This window comes from Heloderma suspectum, chromosome 1 (assembly GCF_057233095.1).
Source record: "Heloderma suspectum isolate Gila_16-S chromosome 1, 16-S_ref, whole genome shotgun sequence".
NCBI lineage: Eukaryota > Metazoa > Chordata > Lepidosauria > Squamata > Helodermatidae > Heloderma > Heloderma suspectum.
This window is the reverse complement of record NC_139458.1, coordinates 74626789-74650387: the sequence shown is the minus strand read 5'-3', so window position 1 is coordinate 74650387 and position 23599 is coordinate 74626789. Positions and strand designations below refer to the sequence as shown.

The 23599-nt window shown below is 41.3% G+C and overlaps 1 protein-coding gene across 2 annotated transcripts in view; it reads left to right on the top strand.

Annotated features, from left to right (window-relative positions):
• RGS6 (regulator of G protein signaling 6) overlaps window positions 1-23599 on the top strand; it is a 319263-nt gene that overhangs the window by 253097 nt on the left and 42567 nt on the right. For both annotated transcript variants that reach the window (XM_084827528.1, XM_084827537.1), the window contains 5 exons: window positions 973-1047; window positions 2487-2585; window positions 3666-3727; window positions 8738-8848; window positions 10211-10336. In XM_084827528.1, coding sequence (XP_084683654.1) covers window positions 973-1047; window positions 2487-2585; window positions 3666-3727; window positions 8738-8848; window positions 10211-10336 — 473 coding nt within the window. The remainder of the gene's footprint in view (window positions 1-972; window positions 1048-2486; window positions 2586-3665; window positions 3728-8737; window positions 8849-10210; window positions 10337-23599) is intronic.

The following is a 23599-nucleotide window of genomic DNA, read 5'->3' as shown; positions in this document are numbered from 1 at the left end:
GCCCCTGCCCACTACTGGAATGTGGCCCCCAAGGGCTTCTCCCAAATGGAATTTGGCCCTCGGGCTAAAAGAGGTTCTCCATGTAAAGTATGAGCCACTGCATGGAGGCCCTGCTCCAACAGTTTCTCTGCCTCGGAAGAGGGTAGAGAAATGTTGTGATCACATCAGCATAGAGCACCAGCTCTTTTATTACATCATTTGCATGATGAACAGAAAGGGATGCACCAGTTCTCCCACCACACAAAGAAGAGCAACGCCCCTGGCAACATAGGAACCGGAACTCAGTAATGACAAATTTGTGCTGGATTATGCCCCACAATGGCCTCTGGAGACTTTAACAAAACAATTCCCAACTGTTATGATAACAGTATTTTAGGACTAAAGCCGACATTACTTGAAATCCTTATCTAACAGCTACATCTTTTCTTTCTTTCATTTTTAATCTAGAGTAGGTGCAGGGGGCCCAGTTTGGATCAGGACCCTAGCATAGTGGGCTTTTAAGATCTGGATTGGCCCTCTGCATCTACTTTAGGGTGAAAATGAAAAAAGACACTGCTGGTAGATATGGATTTTGAGAGCCAGTGTAGTGTAGTGGTGAGAGTGACGGACTGGGAGCCAGGAGATCTGGGTTCTAGTCCCCACTTGTCCATGGAAGCTTACTGGGTGACTTTGGGCCAGTCACAGACTCTCAGCCCCACCCACCTCACAGGGTTGTTGTTGTGAGGATAAAACGGAGAGGAGGAGGATAATGTAAGCCACCTTGGGTTCCTTGCAAGAGGGAAAAAAGGTGGGATATAAATGCAATAATTGCAATAAATAATAATAAATTTTAAAGTAATATCTGTTTGGCCCATAGTAAAGGTTTGCAATTCTAGCTGCATAAGTCAGTGTTTGGAATTACTGATGTTTAGAAAGCAGAAGCAGTATGAAAATTAAACACAACCAGTAATCTCATAAATGTATCTTTCTTAGCCGGGCTGTGTGAACACGACAGAGATGGACATCAGAAAGTGTCGCCGTATGAAAAATCCACAGAGGGTCAAAAAGGCAAGACTTCCCCCCACCCCCCAACAACAACCAAAGTTAACCTCTAAAACAAGGCATACCTTTAAGATAAGACTATCACAGCGTCCTAGGATGTTTTTTGTTATAGTGCTATGCTGTGGTCTATAACAGGGGCCATCCAGATGTTTTGGACTGTAGCTCCCAGAATCCCTGACCATTGGCCATGTTGGCCACGGCTTATGGGAAATGTAGTCCAAACATATGGACTACCTTTGGTTTATAACATCTATCTTGGACCATGTTACACCAAAAATGATGAAAAGTAACCCCCTGTCTCAGAACACTGTAGGTAAGTGACTGACACCAAATTAATTTTTTCTCATTATACAAACAACTTTGAACTAAATGTAGAATCCTTATATCTCCTGTAAGATGTTTAGGGTGCTATCCTATGCATGTTTAGACAGAAAAAAGTCCTACAACTCCCAACATTCCCAGGGTGCTGGGAGTTGTAGGACTTTTTTCTGTCTAAACATGCATAGGATTGTGTCCTTAGTCACATAGTGAGGGAGAGTTTGACTTAGTATTAGGTATTCTCATTGTCTTATAGTAGGACTAACTTGCGGAGGAGTGCACTGCTACTGCATTTTTCATCCACTCTCTATCAAAATTCCCAGGACCAAATATATAAACCTTTATCACCATGTGATTCCACAGTGGCTATTAGACCCTTTTTCCCCCCAAGGGTAAAATACTTTTCTGTTCTTTGTGGAAATAGAGCTGATACATATGCGCACCATAGTTTGAAACTGCATTTCTTAACCAGGTGCTAATAAATCCCATGGAACTCGGTGGGATTTAAGGGGTTGGATCCAGTCTTAATCATACTTAGAGTAGCCACACTGAAATCAATAGCACTTAAGTTAGTCATGACCACGTGAGGTCCCATTCATTTCAATGGGACTACTCTAGGTATGACTACGTTTGGAGCCCATGTGCTTTAGTTCATCCAGCACTGGACATACCTCGTGTGCTCCATCACACAACTGAGTGCCCCATGCCCAAACTCCATTGAGTTGAGGCCCAAGTCATACCATTTCTCTACCTCAACAAAAAGGAAAGATAAGATATAAATTGTTTCGCTCCCCTTTGTTGAGGTAGAGAAATGGTGTGAATCAGTTATAAATCATCATAACAACACAACACAGATGAGATCATTTAACATTTTATATATTGATATCAGCATATATGGCACTATATGGGGTAGCAAACAAACAAAAAACCCGGACGGGGCAGTACTCAGAGATGCTTACAGTCTTTCTCTGGACAGGTAGAAGAGATCAAAAAATGGAGGCAGGCTAGGAAAGGCGGAGTCAAGAGTAATGTGTTTTGTCCTAAAACAGACATTGCTAACAATTCCAGTGTTTGAAACCACAATCTGATACTCCATGTACTATACTATTCTCATCTGTTTATTACAGTCAGTCTATGGAGTTACAGAAGACAGTCAGTCCCAAAGCCCTGTACATATGCCCTCCCAACCAGTTCGGAAAACAACAAAAGACGATGTCCGGAAGCAAGTAAGGAATCTGCTTTGAAATGGCTCCTGTTCCTTTTGAGGAATAGGTTCATATTTCCTCCATTTCATATTTTTCTTGTTACTGTATGTGGCAGATAACTTTGAGTAAATGTGAAACTGGGAACTTGCCCCTCCCTCAAAAGAAAACACTTGTGTAGAGAATAGCCCTATTTGTGTGTTCTGATCCCCAACCTTGGAGTGAGAATTGGGTGAGGGACAGAAGGTACTAGCACTCTAGCTCCGCCCCCTCCTTTGCCATCCATGTCTCCATTACTCTCTAGGAGCTGGAGGATGAACATCTGCAGCAGGGAGTCTGCTCTGTTTGTGTAGGCTGCCAATACGGTTTAGAACTATATAGGGTTCTATATCGCAGACGGAGTCTTCAGAAATGGAGCACACTGCCCTCTGCAGGTGGACCAAAGCGGAGGATCTAGCACGCTTGTCCCCTGCTCTCCCTCATGCAATTCTAATTACATGGGGGATTCAGGCGCCTCAATAGTGTGAAGGTGGTGAACACCAGATTAACAAAGAGGGCGTGTGTCTTGTCCGCCAGTTTTGATTCTTAGAAGCAAGTCAGTTTATTTCAGAGGCACTTGCATTCATGTAATCAGCTTGATCCCAAAGCTCTTTGCGTGCATGGGACAGGGGGGCATGTCCTCATTATTTCATGTGCTGTCACTAGCACTGCAGTGAATGGGAAAGCCTACGCTGACAAGGCTCTCCACAATGGAGGCTGGTGGCTCCAATATCAGTGGGGCGGTGAACCCACCCCGGGTTTCAGTCAGAACTAGTCAGAACTCTGAAGGAGCTATCCAAGGTGCTTGGACAGCTTCTTTAAAGTTCTTGACTGGTTCTGACTGAAACCTGGAGCAGATTCACCACCCCACTGATATCGGAGACACAGCTTCCACTGGGACTCCAGATGCACGTTAGAGTGCCCAGGAAGATTTGGATGGGAGAACTTCTTTAAATATAGTATGATGCAAGGCAATTGAACCATAAAAATACAGTCAGGGACATGACACTAATACAGTGCATACTTACTGTGCCTTTAAGAATTGTTTTCATTTCCTTTCATCAGATAACATTTCTGAATGTGCAGATAGACAGACACTGTTTAAAAATGTCTAAAGTAGCAGAAAGGTAAGAGTCCTGGTTGTTGTTGTTGTTGTTGTTGTTTTATTACATTTCTATACCGCCCAACAGCTGGAGCTCTCTGGGTGGTTTGTTGTAATGTTTCTCTGTTTTTAGTACTGTTTCTCTCTCCCAAATGATTAAATACAAGATTTGCAAAAGGTAAGGATTTGGACTCATGGGCTTCATTCAGACGTCACATTCTCAGATCTTCCAAACCATGGTTTGGGGGATTGGGAATTAGCTGTGTCTGCACATACACTCCCTCTTCCTACAGTGTGCTGACTTAATAGAATACAACTGAATTTGTCAAACCACAGTTTGATCCCGGTCTGCAGTCCTGACTTGGAGCATTTGCTCAAATCATACCTTGTCGGTTCAGACTTCACTGCAAACTATAGTTTGACAAACCAGGAAGTATTCTATTAAGCTAACACACGAGGGGAGGAGGGAGCGCGGGTATACACACACGTATTCCGAGTCCTCCAGACCATGGTTTCAGAGTCTGGAGAACATGATGTCTGAATGCAGCCATGTAGTCTGGGCACTTGCAATTCGTATGTTTAACCTGATCAGCAGAAAGTCTTCTCAAACAACATCGAGCAGTTTTTTATATTCTCCTCTTGAGGTGCAAAAAGAGGACTCAGTAAAGGCTATGTAAACCATGAAAATGGAATTTACAATGGCACAGTAAAGCTGATATACACACACACACAGTTTTACATCACCTTTAAAAATATATGTCCCTTTTCTGTTAAATATGACTTGATTGAAGATAAATATTAAAAGATGAAATCTTGATCTCACCCCAGTTAATGATCTATTTCTCAATATTAATGATTAGACTTGTACTTGTACAGAATAAGGTAGTGACTTAGTTGGGCTGTAACACTAAACTATGGTTTAATGTTATCTGCACAAGCCTCAGGCTGACATGCTCCCCTGTCCTGCTCTAGCATGAGAGCCAAGGAGTTGAACAGGCTTGTACATGTAACTCTAAACCATAGTCATTGAGTGAATTAGGATGAAGTACTTTAAATGTCTTTCAAGGTCATTTGACCTTAAAGTTGGAATAAAATGCTGAACGCAGCATAGCCAGATCCGTTGACTAGGAGGGAATCATGAACAGCAAGCCTTTCAGAGTGAAGCCACAGTTTAACGGCTTATTGTTTCAACTGGGAATGTAGCAGATTAGCAGATCATAATGCATGAAGACTTCTTTTCTGTGATCTGTGCAGCATCAATTCCCCGGACTATTTTTCCTCCTAGAAGTCTCCAAACAAATTTTGCAATAGTTGTAAAGGGGACTTGGTTAGGAGAAGATAAAAAAGCAAGTTGGCGTGTCAGCAAATAATAATACCATCCCAGTTGCACTATTTGTGTGTGTGTCCTGAATTTCAAGAGCAACTAGGGGCTGGTATGCAAAATACCACGCTAAACAGCTTTTCTGTTGGTTTGGCTGAAGACAGATAACTTTTTTCAAAGTGTTGACAGTGGTATGATAGAGCCATCGTTGCCCATTGTGTGCTCCATCATCTCTGATAGATAGAAGGTATATCTAGGCAGACTTAAACTGTTTATTCCATGTCCCTAGGAACTGGCAACTGTAACTGCAAAGGGAGCTAGAGATCTCAATAACGCAGAATGTATTTATTTACGTACTTACTTACTTACATCATTTGTATACCGCCAAATTAACAATGCCCTCTGGGTGGTTAACAAGTTAAAAATCATAAAAACAACCAGGAAAGCCCCTTCCCCTCAAAAGAATAAAACAACAGTACAAATTAAAGAAGTAAATAAAACAGCAAAACATTAGCAGAGCAAAGCTAAAAACCTGAGCATTTTAAAACCATCTGAAAACAATGATAAAACATCTGGGAAAATAAAAACACCTTCACCCCAAACAGTACAACATAAGCACTAGGCGAGCCTCTCTGGAAAGGGCACCCCACAACAACCATAAAAGGGCCATTTCTCTGGTAGCCATCCACCATTCCTCATTTGGTAGGGGCACCTTGAGAATTTTCAGAACCTTTACCAAATAACAATTTCCAGGACTTTTTTCAAGGAAGTCATGCCAATTAAACGGATATAAAACCAATTTGCAGCAAACTAGTATAAAACCAAAATGGGTTTACAGTTGTAGATAAGTGTTGATATCAGGAGGCATGGCCAGTGAGTGTGAGTCCGCCCCCCCCACACACACACACGCTTACTAAATGTGTGAGAGGGTTCATATGAGCATCCCTAGTCTGTGCCTGTTGCCTTGCTCAGTCTGTCAGTGCATTTAAAGAAACAGGCCCCATCTCTGGGAATCTCTGCCCACCCCCCCTTGCTTGCTTTCATAAGTTCCAGACAGAGTAAAGATTATATTTTAAAAAGTACTGAGAGCCAAAACCGAATTGTAGAGTTTATGGCTTCAATTGTAAAGAGCTCAAAGGTAAATAACTCTTCTGTTGAGTGCAGGAGGAGAATATTTACTGTTTAGCAGAGATGAGGAGTGCCAGAGCCGGTTGCTTTTTGTTTTTCATGGCACTGGCAGTCTTCTTCCTTTCATCTCCTGTTCTTCATTACACTGCAAAACCAATGCTAGCTTTACAATTTGCGTGGTGTGATGCACAGCCACTTCCTAATAGGCTCATCAAAATCCATGAAATGGCTCTGAAGTAAATAATCTAAACTGCCAATGCCATTATTATTAAGTTCTTGTGATGCTTTCAGTTTCATTAGAAGATATTTTGAGTTTTGCAGACTATAGCACTCAATTGGTTTTTTTAACCTCGTCTTATTTTTCCCTTTGCTTCAGTTGCCGCTTATCTCTGAAAGTGAAAGGCCTTTTCCTCCTCCAGCTTCTGATCCACAGTGGTCATGAAATGTAGTTAATGAAATGAGATAAGACAGGGAGTGACTAAGAACCCTCAGGCTTTATTGGTAGAACTTGCATTGGTTATGAAACAGTGTGATTCTAATGCCTTGTGATATAACAGCAATCGTCCTGTGACAGTCTCAAGAGAAACCTGTTCTCACCACCAGCTGCACCATCCTGGTTTTCAAACATATAGAAGCCATGGTTTCACCTAGGAAAGGAACATTCAAGTGAACAAACTAGCCAATGTTTTGAACTTTGATTCTTCTTCTTAGTTAAGATATGTACACAGTCTAACGATTAGATTTGCAGATCCAGTGTCGAAACGTATTTGTCATCAATCAAATGTGGATGCTGTAAACCCCATTTATGTGACTGTCAACATTCACTTGTGAGTTTTCAGAAGTTTGCACAGGAATGTCACTGTGCACAAATTTCAAACAATTTCTAGAGGGTAGCCATGTTAGTCTCCTGCAGCAAAAACAGCAAAGAGTCTTGTGGTGACTTAAAGACTTACAAATTTATTCTGGCATAAGCGTTCATGAATTAGATACATGGAGTATTAGCAAGAGTTTCAGGTACACATACAGTCATTTGCTCTAACAACTGTTCCCAACTTAGCACCCTCCAGATAAGTTGGACCACAATTCACACATCTGGAGGGAAAGAGATATTCAGAGATGGGGTTGGATAAATATATTGTGGACAAATGTAACAAGATATGAGATTGTTTTTGTTTCTCGACTATATATAAAGTATTGTTTTATTTGTCTATAAAGTGAATTCCAAGTTTTAAACACAAGTATTTCTAAAAACCACTTTTGATATTTTCACATAATGTGCCCAGTGATGGTCTCATGCTGTCAAGAGGATGAAATATATAACCCAGCTGATGTTGTGCCTGACCAATATCATTATCAATATGATATTATGATTATCATTATGTCATTATCAAACATGTGAAATTAATCAAAAAGTTTTTTAAAAATTTGCTAGATAGTGTACTTTGCAAGATCTTGTAGAAAAGCAAATTAAAACAAAACAAAAACAAATATCTTAACTTGCCATAAAAAGACCCAGTGAAGGCAAAGCAACTATTCAAAGTACACAAGGTTAAGCATGTACACATGAGAAATCTTGTTCATTCATTTATTATTTTAAGGGGAACAATGTAACAATAAGCAAAAGTCAATCAAGCACTTTTGTGTCATTGATTTCTATTGTACAGAGTGGCATGCTCATTAATTTTCTCAATAGAAAATTAATCAATGCTTGACTCTAATAGAAATCAGTGAAACTTAAAAATGCTTCACTTTGGCTGGACCAGACCCAATTAGTTTTATAACAGTTTTTGGTTGCTAATAATCATTTGCCTAACCACTATTATTTTTGAAGAAACTGAAGCAGATTTTATGTCCTTGTGAACCTTTATATACAAGGTAGTGTCAATTGATTTTTTCCCAATCTCATAAAAGGCAACATAGGCACTGGCTTATCGCCAGCTTTTTACACCTAAACGGAGGGAACTGCACTGGCTGCCTATATGCTGCCACACCAGATTTAAGGTTTTGGTACTTGTTTACAAAGCCCTAAACAAATCAGGATACTTAAGAGATCTCCTGATCCCTGACTGGTCTGCTTGGTTTCTGCACTCATCAAGAAATACCCTTCTTGTGGTTCCCAAGACTGCAGAGGTTTGATCCATCATGGCTTGGAATAGGGCCTTTAGTGTCATGACAGCAATCTCTGGAACTCCCTGCCACTACAAGTTAGTGCCAACCTTCTGGGTTTTCAGTACCTACTAAAAACATACCTTTTCCAACTTGCATTCTCAGAAAGGTACTCTTGTCTTCTGTATGTCGCTTAGAAATTTCTTTAATATAACTGATCCATAAATATTGTTAAATAAACAAACAAACAAACAGAAAAACACAGGATAACACATTCACGTTGACTATGCAGCCTGTAGGAACCAGCCGTTAGCGGTGGAGGGGGCGGTTACCTTGATGCAATGCATGGGCCAACAGTGAATACATTAGGAATAGAATATGCTTTTTAGAAATTGATATATAGAGATACCCTATTTAGAACCTTTAGAGCCTTTTATAAACATGGCTCTCATCTATTTTTTTTCTCTTCTCCTGTTACAGTTTAATTACTTACTCAGATCAGTACATTGACTATGATCCTTTTATAACTCCCGCTGAACCTTCCAATCCCTGGATAAATGATGATGGTCTGTTTTGGGACTTAGAAATAAGGTAAGAAATAAACTTTTTTTTAAAAAAATGAACCCCCTTTGTTGTACTAACAGTCTGCCTTATCCTTATGGATTAAATTGCACCAAGCTATATCAAAGGGAGAGGAGGGACTGCAAAGCCCATTTTATCAGCCTTGCTGAGACCAACATTCTAAGGTGGTACATAAATGTAGTAAATTATTTATATATATGTTATTTATTTGTTTATTTACAACATTTAAATACATCTAGACAGATTCCAGAACAGTGAATAGTAAAAGATACCAAGTAGGGTAAAAGAATAAAACACCATGTTAAAAAACATTTTTTGAAAGCACATATACAGACATCCATAATTGGTATAAGACTGGATCCAGAGAACCAATGAGGGGAATTCTGCTCAAAGAATGCTCCCATTGATGGAAGAGGGATAGCCCCTAGCACAGGGGTTTACAGGTGGAAAGGGGAAATTGGTGAAAATCACCTTCCCTACTTCTGTCAGGGAGAGCCTTTTCCAGATCAAAGACCCTTCCATTTGTGGAAGAGCAACTCTGGATCCATGCCAGAATGTATAATATAAATTATATTTATATCATATACATTTCTTTCATGTGAAATTTGATGGAAAAGTCCTACATTTTTTCTCTTTTTGTTTGGTTTAAAGGTAGTTTGTAGCAGACATGTAGTTGATCACTTCTGTTAGAATCACTTCTGCCATTATGTCAAATTGAAAGAGAAAATGTGTGAAACATTGTAGTTACAATTTCATGAACTTAATTTTTATATTTATTTATTTATGCTAAATATATATATGAATGATTAAGAATGTATCAATAGATCATGAATTTCTAGTTCTTCAGATAAGAAATTCATTAGGAAAAGGAGTCCATCTGAGAACAAAAGAGATTATTTTCTTTAATGTGGTTGCGTGCATATCATTCTTAGATTTTCATTTAAATACATAAAACTGACATCGAAGAGAAGACTTACTGCATGTTCCCACAAAATCATAACTAATCTTTAGCAATTTGGAACATACCCAGCCCAAATATTGGGGATAGAAATTTGCTTTCTTGAGCTAGGGTGGCTTTCTTAAAATTATGAACAAGTGTTTCTTTTTGATAACAGCTTTTTATCCATAGCACCACCTAGCTTACCTTTTTCTGACATTTTGACAGGGTAACAAATCATCAGTTTTCATACATACAGATTTCTCCACTCTCTGAAGTCAAAGGGATGTGTGGTTTTCCCCAATTTAATTTAAATTGTCTCTAGGAGCTCATGGGTGAACTTTTTTGAATTAAGCTGTGGTGGAGAAATGTTTGAAGATTTGACAAGGAAACATAGGGCTGATACTTATCTTTCCTCTGTATCCCTTTAATAGCAAAGAGCCTTCTCAGCACCGTGTCAAAAGATGGGGCTTCTCTATAGATGAGGTGTTGAAAGATCCAGTGGGGCGTGATCAGTTCCTTCGGTTTTTGGAATCGGAATTCAGTTCTGAAAACCTCAGGTAAAGGCCCTTGAAAGGTTATAGCACTCATTCAGGGGAAGAGTTCACTGATGTCAAGAGTAATTATTGAGTGAGGAATGTGAGAACTGAGATACTATATAGAATACTATAAATTAGCATGACAGCTATGATGGTCTCTGTCTAAAAGGTAGATTAATATTGGCTAGTAAGGAATTTGCTGCCATCCTTGTTAAAAGACATACTGGTGAGATTCTGATAGAAACTGGTAGTTTTCGCATCCAGAAAAATTTAACTTTAAATATAGAAGATTCACATGGTGACTGCAGGAATCATGTGAGAATCTGATTGTTTGCAATTCCCATCACATGTTGGGTTTCTCCATTATATCAGTATCCTTCAGTGTGAAGGGAAACTTTCCCATGATAAGCTTGTCACCACATTAATGGTTCATTTGCAGCCTCCCACTGAAGGCAGTTGTCAGCACAAGTGTTTATCGTAACAAGGTATTCTTAAAATGTCAGGTGAGGTGGTTGAAAGACTGCAGAGGGCTCTGATCTGACGAAGACTTGCAATGCATTTTCAGCAAATAATGTTAATAAAGAATGAGAGTCTTCGGCAGTTTGGTCTTGCTGAAGAAGACCCGGTGAGCATGGTGCAGCAGGCATGGTCCACAATCGCATTTAAGCACAGTTGCAGATTCAAGCGTCATTGAAAGGCTTACATGCGCATACCTCTGACCTGGATTGTGGCCATAGGGAGATGTGGTTGAAAAAGCAATTTCACAGGCAGTTTATTTTCTATGCACTCAGCAAATAGTGTTCCAGTCATGGGACTGGGCACTACAGTCCTGACACAGGCCATTTCTCTATTGATTTCCCTGTGGCACCTTCTTTACTGTTATCACCACTGTGTCATAAGAGATTCATAGCCCAGCTCTCTCCAATGGCTAGCAGCACGTCTTCTGGTGGTGTCTTTGCAGAGAGAGTGTGTGCTGTAGATCATCTGGCCTCTTTTTTAGATTAAAAGAAACTCTGCATCATATGTGCAGCCAGGGTTCTGGGGCTTTCCACAGGCATTGCTATACCAAACACTTTCCTCCAAACTGCCTCCAATTCCTCTCTGTCTTCTTGATTTCTTTCTTGCTTTTTCAGTCTCCTACACTGGTGTAGATATTTATATAAACATGGTCAAATTCCCCAAAAGAGCAACTTAGGAGGCATTTTTGGTGAAAAGTTGGTAGCCCCGCTTTTCTACCTAATCTGAATGAGCTGAATTCAAAAAATGCTGTTTACCAAGCTCAGTTTTGTCATTTTGTACTTTAAATTGAAAACGTGGCATCTGAAATTGCTATTTTTCTTTATAACAGTCTAATTTTGCCACATTCACTTCTATTGTTCAGCAGAATGAAATAAAATAGTTCTACATAGGTTACCAAATCATTTTCAAGTAAATGTAACTACAGATTGTATGTATCATGAGGCCTGTTGCTTCATACTTTGAAACAAAAGAGAGGGAGGACACATTATGAAGCATACAAACAGGGGAGACTGTTTCAGAGTGCTTATTTATTGGGTCAAGTTTAAAATGTTGAACACATTTTGGACAAAGTCTTTCCTCAGATGTAAACGAATGCCTAAGAATTCTGGCTAGTAGGACTCACTGGAAACGGAGTCATAGCCAGAATTCTTAGACATTAGGTTACCCCTGAGGAAGGATTTGAACATTTATCGCCACCGAAATACAGTTGAAATAATTTTAATGTTGGAGGTGATAACATTACTCATTCATGCAAGCACCTGCTTTAGTTCTGCATTTGTATTCTGTGATGTATTGCTTTTTCCCTTTCATACAGCTACATTTGTTTGATCTGCATCCAGTGGAGTATCCATGTGTGATGAGTTCTTCACAAGCATTAGGTATCTGAGACAGTGACATTAGCTTTGGCATACATTTTCCATTGCATTTTGTCCATGCCATTTTCTCTGGTGCAAGCAAATATGCAGTGTTACAAGTTGCTTGCCTCCACACCATGGACTAACAATGAGCTCTGTGTGTATGGAATTTTAGCACATCACTTGTCAGAGGCAATGCTTCAGGTGACCAACATTTGCCAAATAAAACTAGTCTTGCCTTATCACAGCTGTCTTCATTTGGAAGACTGTACATCTTGCAGACAAATTTCTCAGCTGACTTGTAGTGATCTTGGTTAAGATCACTTTTACCTAGATTTTTAAAAAGACTAGGATCTGAGCAAGCTGCTTTCTTGCCATGTCCAGCAATGTGGGACACAGTATCACAGCCTGTGATTGCATGAAATGGAATGATGTCAGTCAGATCTTCTACTGAATAGAACCGCTTGTCAGAGATGGAATGCACAGGAATATACTTAGGCTTTGCTGATGTGCCTGATTTCATCCACAGCCTTTCATAAGTCATATCTGCTGAACTGAACCACTAGCAGTACAAGAACATCAGTGTCACATGCTGATAACAGCAACAGTGACACTGATTTGCATGCCTACAGTGTGGCACAATTCTTGTATCAGCCTCCTCATGAGCTGCTACCAATGCACATATCCACAGTGGAATTGGAAGACTTCACTGTGTTTCCTTCTTTGAACCCTCCAGAAACAATGATAGTCTTGTTCTCAGGTACCTGGAGTATGAGTTGTTCTTAAAGGAAACATACAAGATCAGTCTTATTGTCTGGGAGAGCCAAGAAATTTGGCCAGTTGGTTGGAAGTGGAACTTTTCTGTCTTCAACAAATCTCTGAATTGGCTTAAGGCCTCTTGATCACGTGTGTCTTGTCCCTTCTTTGATAGACCTATATCTATCAAATGTAATGTCAATCTTGTCAAAATGTTGACCACTGTGAAATACAGATTTCACAAAATTGTCAGCCAGGTCACCTGCAGAGGTTTTCCCTAGTGCCACCACTCATGCTTGTCCATCAATCACAAGATATGAAGTACCTTCAAGAGTAACCTGAAGAGGGCTAAGGATATCGTTTCTTAAGGTATCTCCAAGGACTGATTTGTTTCCTGCTCTGAGGAAGTTCTGTGAACACAATTGGTGCCGGCATCAGTTCATGTTGCAATATTTGTTGTAGTTCTACTGCTGTTGCAGCCATGATTAAGCAGTGCAAGATGTTCTGATCAGCACTTGCTTCTTCTTCATTTGTTTCTGCACCATGTAAAGACATGCAAGTATTGAAGCTTTTACCTTCTTTAATGGAGCATGGAATTTCATTTGCAAAGTACCCTCTGTTGGCACCATGAGTCTTTCCTGAATAAAGGCAATCAGTTGATTCTGACCCAGTTGTTCAGCACTGAGCAGACTCTTGTATTGTCTCTAGAGTTGTAATGGGTGAGGTAGAGATGTAATGGGTTGTAGTTGTAATGGGTGAGGCAGGAGACAATACATTGAATCTTTCCAAAGTCTGGAGCACTTTACATTCATCAAAATGATCTCTCCGTTTTCTTGAAGCAGTCAACTCATTGCAGATCACTTGATCATCAAGTCCAAGTGCAAACGCTGCCCCTGTTTGGGCTGCTATGTGGGCCCATAAACTGAGTGAAAGAGCCACCTGCTGAGTGCTGAACTTTTTTTTGAGTTCTACAATTCCTACCCTCCTCTTTCCTATGGAATTCAGCCATTCTTGACTGTGGTCAGGACCGGCCATTTGAATTCAAATTTTCTAGGTGTTCCTGTGAGAATTCAGCTTGGTAAATTGAATATTTAGATTCAGCATATTCAAATTAAGGGGGAGCACATGTCTACCAGCTTTTTCACCAAAAATGCCTCCTACTTCATAACAAAGCACTTTTCTAGAAAATAGTCCCACTCTAATATTGGTGCAGAAAAAAAGCATTTAAATTACAGGTATCATCTTATAATGCCTGCTCAAATTTGAGGAAGGTGTGCTTTTTTCCAAAGTATTTCTCAAATCTGGGAAAATTTGAGACAATGTGGGAATAATCCATTGATAACTACAATCTCCATTAATTTGGGGAGCAGTTGTCATGTAACAGCTAGAGTGAGCCCTTTCGAAATGAATGGAGGTTGCACAGCAACAACAGTGGAGCGAATTCTAAAGCTGCTTCATTTTTCATAGTTCTAAAAGTAGATATCTAGTGCTCATGATGGCATATAAGGCTGAAAGTGTCAAGGCAGGATTTCCTAAGAACCCAGAAACAGAATATGAGTTACAATTGGTTTAAGTTTCAATTGGTTTCCAATTAAATTGGTTTATTTTTAATTGATTGAAACAATTAGGGTGCAATCCTGTGCATGTTTAGACAGAAAAAAGTGCTACAACTCCCAGCATTCTGGGAGCTGTAGTACTTTTTTCTGTCTAAACATGCATAGGATTGCACCCTTAATTGGTTCCCTTCCCCAAAGCCTCCAAAGAACTGTTGCTTTTGTTTCACAGTAGGAAGTGCAAAAGTTGCATCACAGAAGATCATCATCTGACTAAGAGAACACCAATTTTATATAAATTTAGTTATGTGTAGTTAAGTATTGCAGTTAGCTTCCCTCTGTGTTAGCCTTTCCCAATCTGGTGCACTCTAGATGCATTGGACTACAACTCCCAGCATGCCCAGCCAGAAGGTTGGGGAAGCCTGTGGGCCTTCCAGATGAACATTTCCAACTGTCCATTTTCCAAACTAGATATGTAGAATTACCATTAATTATTGATCACACAAGGGTCAGGAATGGAAGAGGTGCTAAGAACAAGCTACCAAAGTGAGAAGGGTGGGTGAAAGGGCAAGTGGAGCAACTTCTCTCGATGCCTCAGACCTTTTAGAGGGACAGGTACAAACTCTGGATAAATTGCTGGGCTCCCTATCTAGCACAGATGGGCAGCATCCTTAGTAGGCCTCTGAAAGTACATTTGTGTGCTAATGGGTGAAATCCAAAGTAATACTCGTGGAATTCTACTAGTGCCTTGGGACTTTCTTCCTCCCCCCTGCAGCCCTCTGTGCCATCAAAAATTTGCTCCATGGGTTTTCCCAGCCCTGGAGCAGATTTTGAGGGGGCAAGGGAGAATCTCTCCCCCCAACCCCCCATTCAGCTGACAGAAGCAGTTCCATCAGCAGAATGACCCTATTGGATTCAACCCACTGTCATTAGATTCAGATTTTCAACCCATGTGACTGAGTACTTCCTGAGGGCTACTGATTCCTGAAGAGAGCAGGGCTGACCTTCCCACTAAGCTCTGGTTTCTGTGACTTCACACGGGCCACTGGGGCATTACTTTGCTTCATTGATTCATATGGGATGTGGCTATAGTGTGGCAGCACCTACAGACCCCGTGCCTGTCATGATAGCACTCTTGCAGCTACAGCTAACATTTCTTGCTTGGTCGGCCATCTTTGTAAACATCCCTGGGAGTAGCAAAGGGCAAAGGAAGACCGATAGAGGGACAGGGATAGACCAGGCAACAGCCAATGGATCTCAGTGGCAATTGGAGGATGAAGATGAGCCTAGGATGTGACATGTAGATGGATGAGCAGCAGCAGCTAGCAAAGCCCCGGGTAGCAGGGGAGCAATTATGGGAGTGCCATTGTGGTGGATAAAGGAAGGCCTCATCATAACTCAGCAGCCCATCAAACCAGTTCTGGGGGTTCCACAGTCCTGTGGGTGGAAGAAGCTATTTCTGTATTTTGCCTATGGCAACAAAATGCATCAGGCCAGCCTTGAGGGGGAGTATCACCAGCTGTTTGCAGATTCTTCCTCTATCAGAGATTCCTGTGTGCTCAAGCCAACCAAGGAAATCTGCAGGTTGCCACATTTAGAATTCCCTCTTCTTTTTATCTAAGAGCGAGATCATTCCTTAGCCTTGAAATACAGCATGTGTGAATGCAGAGGAGAGGGGCATTTGGGAAGTACAGAAGGGGAGACATTAAGGGCCAGTGCTAGAAAAGTGGATTCACACAAATAAAAGGTTGGAACACAAGGTGGATTCGGGTTCTTCGTTAGGATTGCCAAGTTTCCTTAATTTAAGATCCTGCATTGTTTGTTTCATTGCTTATTCTAATGGGTAACCATTTCCCCAGAACATCACAATGTTGTAAAAATTAAAACTGCCTTTGACTCATAATACCAAAGCTACAGAAATAGTTATGGAGCCAATCTTCATGGAAACGCATAGAGAAGCATTTTCAGCTTTTCTCTGCTTTTTCCTGAAATCGGCTTTTGTCCATCAGTGGCACATGAAGCAAGGAAAGCTGAGTATGCACTACCTAGAACCTGGATTTTCTTGCTTCGTATGTTGCTCATGGGCCAAAGCCAATTTCATCATGGAAAACATCATCACCCTGTAGGTGCTGCTCAGTGAAAGAAAGAGAGAGTTGTCCCCCACCCCTGTCAACTCTCCCCTTCTCAGGTGAGTAGGGAAAAGTGGGGAATCCAGCCAAACTTCATAAATTCCCTGCTTGAGACTGCACAGGAGCTACTTCTTATTGGGGAGTGAAAGTTACTTCCAAGTAAACATGCCCAGGGCGCTTTTGGACGTAGGCTTCCTTTCCCACATTTTTCTCCCCTTCACCAGACTGCATTGGTTAGCCTTTTTCATTTATAAATACTAGCCTCTCATTAACTCATTCACAATCACTTCCCTGGTTCCTTCATTCACAACCCCACAATGGTGGTGTTTTGCCCCTTTAAAAGACTGCATTAACCTTCTTCATTCAGAAATATAGCATCCCCAGTTCCTTCATTCACAACCGCAGTGTTTTGCCCCTTTAACAGAGCGCATTTACCTTCATCATCCGGAAATGCTAGCCAGTTTCCCCTGTTGTGTGTGTGATTTTCCTACGTGTGTGTGTGTGTGTGTGTGTGTGTGTGTGTGTGTGTGTGTGGAGGAGGAGGAGGAGGCTTTCCTGCAGAAACAAGAGTTTGTGGTAGGGAAAGCAGAGGTGGCAGTGGCAGCAGCAGCCCTACTGAGGGGTCAGCAGCTGCAACAGTACTAATAATGATAATAATAACAGACACTGCTGTGGCAGCACCCTTAATCCCAGGTGAAGTAAGGCTCAGTTCCTACTTCCCAGTAAGAATGATTACCCAGCCCTCAATGAATGAATATTTAAAGGGAGAGGCAGCGACTAAGCAGTTTGAAGAAAAAGGGCTGGCAAAGGAATTCTCCTGATCTCTCTGCTCCTGTAGGCAATGAGTTACTTCTGGGTAGGCATGTGCTGTCCCCAATGCCCTCGCCCTACGCGACTTCCCCTTCCGCCAATCAGCACTGCTTCCAGCAGCCCGCAGCAAAGCCAGCTGAGGTCACACAGACTGCCAAATTGCACCGAAGGCGCTGTGATGGGGAAAAAGTCACAAAAAGAATACGGAGGGGGAAAAAACAGATTTAGAGCAATCTGGTGCAACCAACGTGGGTCATCTGACATGATCAACTTGGGGAAGAGTAGTAAAAGCCTCGTGTAGATACCCCCATGATGACAGGAATGTTAGTGCTGCAGCACCCTTAAGCTGCTTCCCCGCCCCCCAGTCCTGACTGAGTTTTTCCTACCCACTTTAGGCTTTTCTTTCTATTTAGCGCCCTCAATCTAAATCCCTGAACACTCCACTCCCTCATCACATCAATAACACCCTTGCCTGATACAGATTGAGTTGTAACTTCCTCTCCCTCCTCACGGTATGCTTGGGAGAAGAACAAGGAAGGCTGGCAAATACTCACCCAGTTTATAGCTTGGTAGATGAAAAGCTGGGGATCAGCTTGCTGTGAGACTTAGCGAGGGCAGTAGGCCAGGCAGACTGTCACTCCTGTAGCTTCTCAGGGGCTCCATGCCTATTGCCTAGGGATATTTGGATTTTGTTAAATCCATTCTATCTACGTTTCTCAGATTGTCAACGTCTTCTGTTCTGTCATCCCCTCATTGACAGCATCAGACTCGGTGGACTTGTGAACCTCAAAAAAAAAACAGTCACATGTCTGCAAAATCTGCATGACTCAGAAAAATCTACTCCACTGCAGAACCTGCAGGTTGGATTCATAGAAATCCAAACCCATTTGAATCTGTTGCGGATTTATCTGACATCCCCACTACTGCCCAAGCGTATTCAGCCACTGAATACTGCTGATAAAGGAGGAGATAATGGGAAATATGTGACTCTGGCCAGTGATAAGCAGCAGTCTGCCTGAGCACTGAGAACTTGGGATTTCACCAGCAGTACCTTTAAAGGGGCATAACTCACCCAGATCTTACCAACTGGGTTGCTCTGTGATAAGGAAGGCTGAGCGAAGGAGGATAGATGCTTTTGAACTGTGGTGTTGGAGGAAAATTCTGAAAGTGCCTTGGACTGCAAGAAGATCAAACCAGTCCATGCTCCAGGAAATAAAGCCAGACTGCTCGCTTGAGGGAAGGATATTCAAGGCAAAACTGAAGTACTTTGGCCACATAATGAGAAGACAGGATACCCTGGAGAAGATGCTGATGCTAGGGAAAGTGGAAGGCAAAAGGAAGAGGGGCCGACCAAGGGCTGGGTGGATGGATGATATTCTGGAGGTGACGGACTCGACCTGGGGGAGCTGGGGGTGGCGATGGCCTACAGGAAACTCTGGCTTGAGCTGGTCCACGAAGTCACGAAGAGCTGGAAGCGACTGAACGGATAAACAACAACAACATCAATATAAGGGTGATTCCTGTTTATCCTTTAACTGCTCTAAGCATCATCTGAGATCTCCTAGAATAAAAATGGTTACTTGCGACATACAGCAAGTGCTAAATGTAAGATAGCCCTGTCAGCATGCTATAATTGTAACTGGAGCAAACTATGGTGCAGTCTCAATCAATCATTTATTTGTTTAAAACAAAGGGTCAGCATAAAAGTTTAAAAGACGCAATTACCAATACAAAAAAATCAGCAGAGGTGACAAAAATACATATTTGCAGCCAAATATATGCAGTATGCCCTTATTAAAATGATCACCCAATATTACGAAGCAATAGGCAGTACATTTTCAGCAGCTACTGCAAGCAAATATTTTCTAAATCAGCCAACCGCCCCCCCCCCGCTAGATTTTATCAGAGTCAGACAGCTAAACATTGCTTCTAATCAGACTCTTTCCTTGGAACCTTGTAGAATGGACAGCACAAAACACAATGGCCAATGGGTCGGTCTGATAACCTTTACACGTCTGTAATACAAAGAAGATAGGGCAGAAGTTTCAAGGAGCTGAAATAAGCCTCTTGGCCACTAGAGGGTGCAGGCGCTCTATAGGTACTTGTGTTTCATGGAAACCTTTGACATCGCCTCATACAGAAAGGAGCATGATATCCCATGGACTTGGTGAAGAAGCACAGGGAGGACTATTGCAGAACTATTGCTACCCAGCAGTGTTCACGAGTTATCCTGGAAAATGTAGAACTTAAAATTATACATGCAAGGCATACTGTGCTCCTCAGAATTACAAGGCCTGTGAATGCTGAGCATGGTCTGTTTCCAGCCCGCATCAGATACAGTGCCCTGAGCTACACTGTGTGAACGGGATCTGAATAGCAGGAACCAACCTGACAATAGTACATGGGGATCTCAATGTTTTGCCTTTCTGTACCCAAAATTCCTCTCTCATTTACATCCACATCATGTTCTGGATGGTGCTTTCATTTATTTTGCAAACAAACAGATATATCTGCAAATACACAAAAGCCATTTTTCATCTGTAATTTTAATTTTTAAAAACATTTTTTTAAAGAAATGGTTCTCTCTCACTTTTTCCATACTACAGTAATAGTATTCACAACTTAGATATTCCAGGGAGAAAAGGCATTTCTGTTGTATCATAAGAAAATGCTCATGTTCCATATAAGGGTTGGCTCTGTAGGACCACCTGGGAACCAGATGTAAGCTGTTCTGAACTCCTCAGATATAAGGGGTAAAATGTAATAAATAAATAAACTTTACTGGGATCCTTTGACATACTGCAGACCCAGGTCAGGGAAAGTGCAATTTGTTAGATTTCCCATTATCTGGGAGGACAACAATCCTCTTATAAGATTGTGAATTAAATTGTTTAGAAGAGTCAATTAATATGTTACATTTTTACAGACATACCAAGTGACTCCACTGCTTGGTAGCTTGTGAAGACAGACTGGAACTGATATGGCAAATAAGCACTTCTACATCCCCAAAAGCTAAGCACTTGTTTAATTCTCCTATGGAAATCAATAGAACTTCAGCATGCTTAACTTTGGCTGGACCCAGTCCATTCTTTGAATATAGGATATGTGGGATTTGATCCCCTATGAACTCATTCATAGGAAACACATCCTATGTGCTACATATTTACATATGTACATATTTACAACAGCAGATGTGTAAGAATCACTCATAGTAGTGATCCCCCCACTGGAAAATTCAGTCTGTGGGTTGGATTCAGTGGTGACCGTTTGCCAGTGGAATGAGAAACTGTTAGCAGAACAGATTTCCCCTCTCACCTGTGGCCTGCCATGCCCCCCACAATCTGTTCCAGCTGGTTGGGAGGCCTACCGGAGCAGATTTGGGCGGGGGGAATGCAGCGGAGAAGAGAGCAAGGGGAGGTCCAGTTCCACACGTGGAAGTCTGCTCATGCAGTGTTGGATTTCCCCTACCTGTGCATTTCCCCTACCACTCACTCAACACAGTGAATTTTCCCTACTACACACAGAGAACTCAACAAAGGTTTTTATATAAAATTTTCTTTGGCATAGCTGTGTTTTCAAGAGCAACTATTGGAATAATATAGAGAAAAGGAGAATGTTCTCCCTTCCAGGTGGTATAAATAGCACCACACGGTTATCCTCAGGAGACACTCGGCAGTGGTTATATAAGAGGGCAATATTAAGGAGAACATATTTCTGCCACATCCTGATTTGCTTTGACTACTGTTCTCACAAATACTTCCACTGGGTTCCATGACTTGAATGTCTTTGTGGAGGCTACAAAATTAGGCTTGCTGAATTCAAAGGGAACAATCCACAGAGGGCAGTGTATCACTTCATTTTGTATTAAAATAAACAGTAAATATGTCCTGAGTAAGTAGATGCTTCTTGAGAGGCAGGGGAAAAGCAGAAGACAAAGCATAGTATAGTGGTGTTGCCATGTGTGTTACCTCATCCACTCGTGTCATGTTCATATGTACAGGAGGATCACCTGTTTTTTTTTTTGGGGGGGGGGTCTTTAGCTAAGAGTCATGGCATGCCACAGGAAGGTTACACTTATACCAAGGGGAATTAGCTATCCGACAATGGACTAGAGTTTAGAATCAATAATGTACAGTTCTATCACAAAACAAATCAAAATTGATTAATATGTGAGGTCATGACAGAAATGAAAGGTTGATTACACAAGCAGGATTCAGCTCTGACTGGGAATTCTTTAGTTAACTATAAGGGGTGGTAGAGAAAGGCTGAGCTTAGTGCCAGATATGGGGAGGGCAATAGGCCTCAGATACACATGCGAATCCTACTTGGATAAGAGAGGGAGATGTCAGGATATAAACAGCACGATTGGCAGCATGGCCATCATAATGAAAGAGATGGGCAGAGAATAGAGGTAGGGGGATGCAGATATTACCTCTCATAAAGCAGAGGGGGGGGGGCTTCTTCTGAGGAATGCTGTGGATAACAAGATCACCCTTGGCACCAGGACACCATGGTTGCTTCTATGGTTGGGACCTGAGGGCAAGTGGAGCCCTGTCAAGTTCCCTTACTAGCCTTTTTGCTGACGACAGCTTGAAGGGGGAACATGGGCATTGCCAAGTCTTGCATTCCCCATGGATTGCTAACTAAACCAAATGGAAAATAATAAAAATGGAAAAGGGAGAGGAGCACTGAGTAAGAAAGGGAGTCATCCTTGATGTTGGCCTTCCCAATACCACACACTGACTGAACACTAAGTTCTTGTACATTTCTCTTATGCGGTTGGTTCCCTGAGGGAGGGGTTTTTCCCAAGATCAAAGAGGAGAATGATACCCTTTGTGTCAGTGGGAATGTTGCAGGTTGGAGAAGGCAGTGCTGGAGTGATACTTCAAACGAGCAAGGCTGAACTCCTCAATAACACTGGCTTTGTCTTTTAGCCCAGGCCTTCTGTTGTGGAGATCACTGTTGATAACAAGCAGTGTGAGGTTTGATTAGTAACAAGTACAACTCAGTTTACCATTGTTGCTAATATTAAAAGCTGAAAAACGTCTTTCCTTCTTTTTCCAGAAACCTGTGATAGAATTTGTTATTTGTAAATGTTCTCCTTACGGTTGTTTATTTCAGATCTGTGTCCTCTTTGTCTCAGTTGCTGTAATCCTCAGTCACAGCAGTGCCTGTTGTCTTAGGTTTACATTATGTCCTGCCTGCCCCTGTCATAACCATGTGCTGTCTGGAATGAGAATGCCATGATGAATGTTTTCCTCTGGCTATGCGTCCTTTTCCTCAGGCTGTTCTGCCTTTACAGAATAGGGCAGCCACTGAAATAGCTGTGCAGCTTTGTCCTATTTTCTAAGGGCTTCCCATACCTGATATCATCCTGAACGGTCACCATTTTCACTCCTTATCCCATTGATTCTTCAAACAGAACCTCAGTGAATGTTCATTTTATTTATTTATTTATTTATTTTATACCCTGCCTTTCCACTAAAAATAGTGTTCAAGGCAGCACTATATCTATATTGTATATATCTATACAATATAGATAAAAATGTAACACAATTAAAACATAACCACATCAATGAAAACACCTCAGTTAAAACATGTTTTTATATTGTTTTATAGTATTTTATTGTATGTTTATGTGTTGCCTATGTGTATACTTTTGTATTTTTTAAAATCTTGTATGTGGCTTTGAGAGGGTTCTACATATAAAGGCAGCCTAAAAATAAATTTAAATAATTAAAATCACATTAAAATACTTCTCTTAAAAAGAAATAAGTTATAAACAGCACCTATTTTAGGACCCTCATTTTCATACAGTTTATCTGTCACATTACACACTTATCTGCAGTGGAAGAGAGTGCATGATAGTGCATTTAATCCGGGTTAAATGCCTGTTGTTTTCTTTAAGGATTTCAGGCACTCATAATGGGTCTACATAAACTGTGGATCCCAAGAGTGGGCTGCACTGCAGTTGATCTTTGTGGGGCTCCATTTCTTGAATGACTTCTCCTCCTTGCTCTTTCTTTTTGGTTGCCATGGCTATGGAGGAAGAGAACCGGAATGGACAGTCAATCAAACTACAGGCGGTTTTGAAAGGCAACTGTGGTACAGCCCACCAGAGCTTGTCACAGATGGCTTTCATGCCTCTTGCTGGGTTGAGAG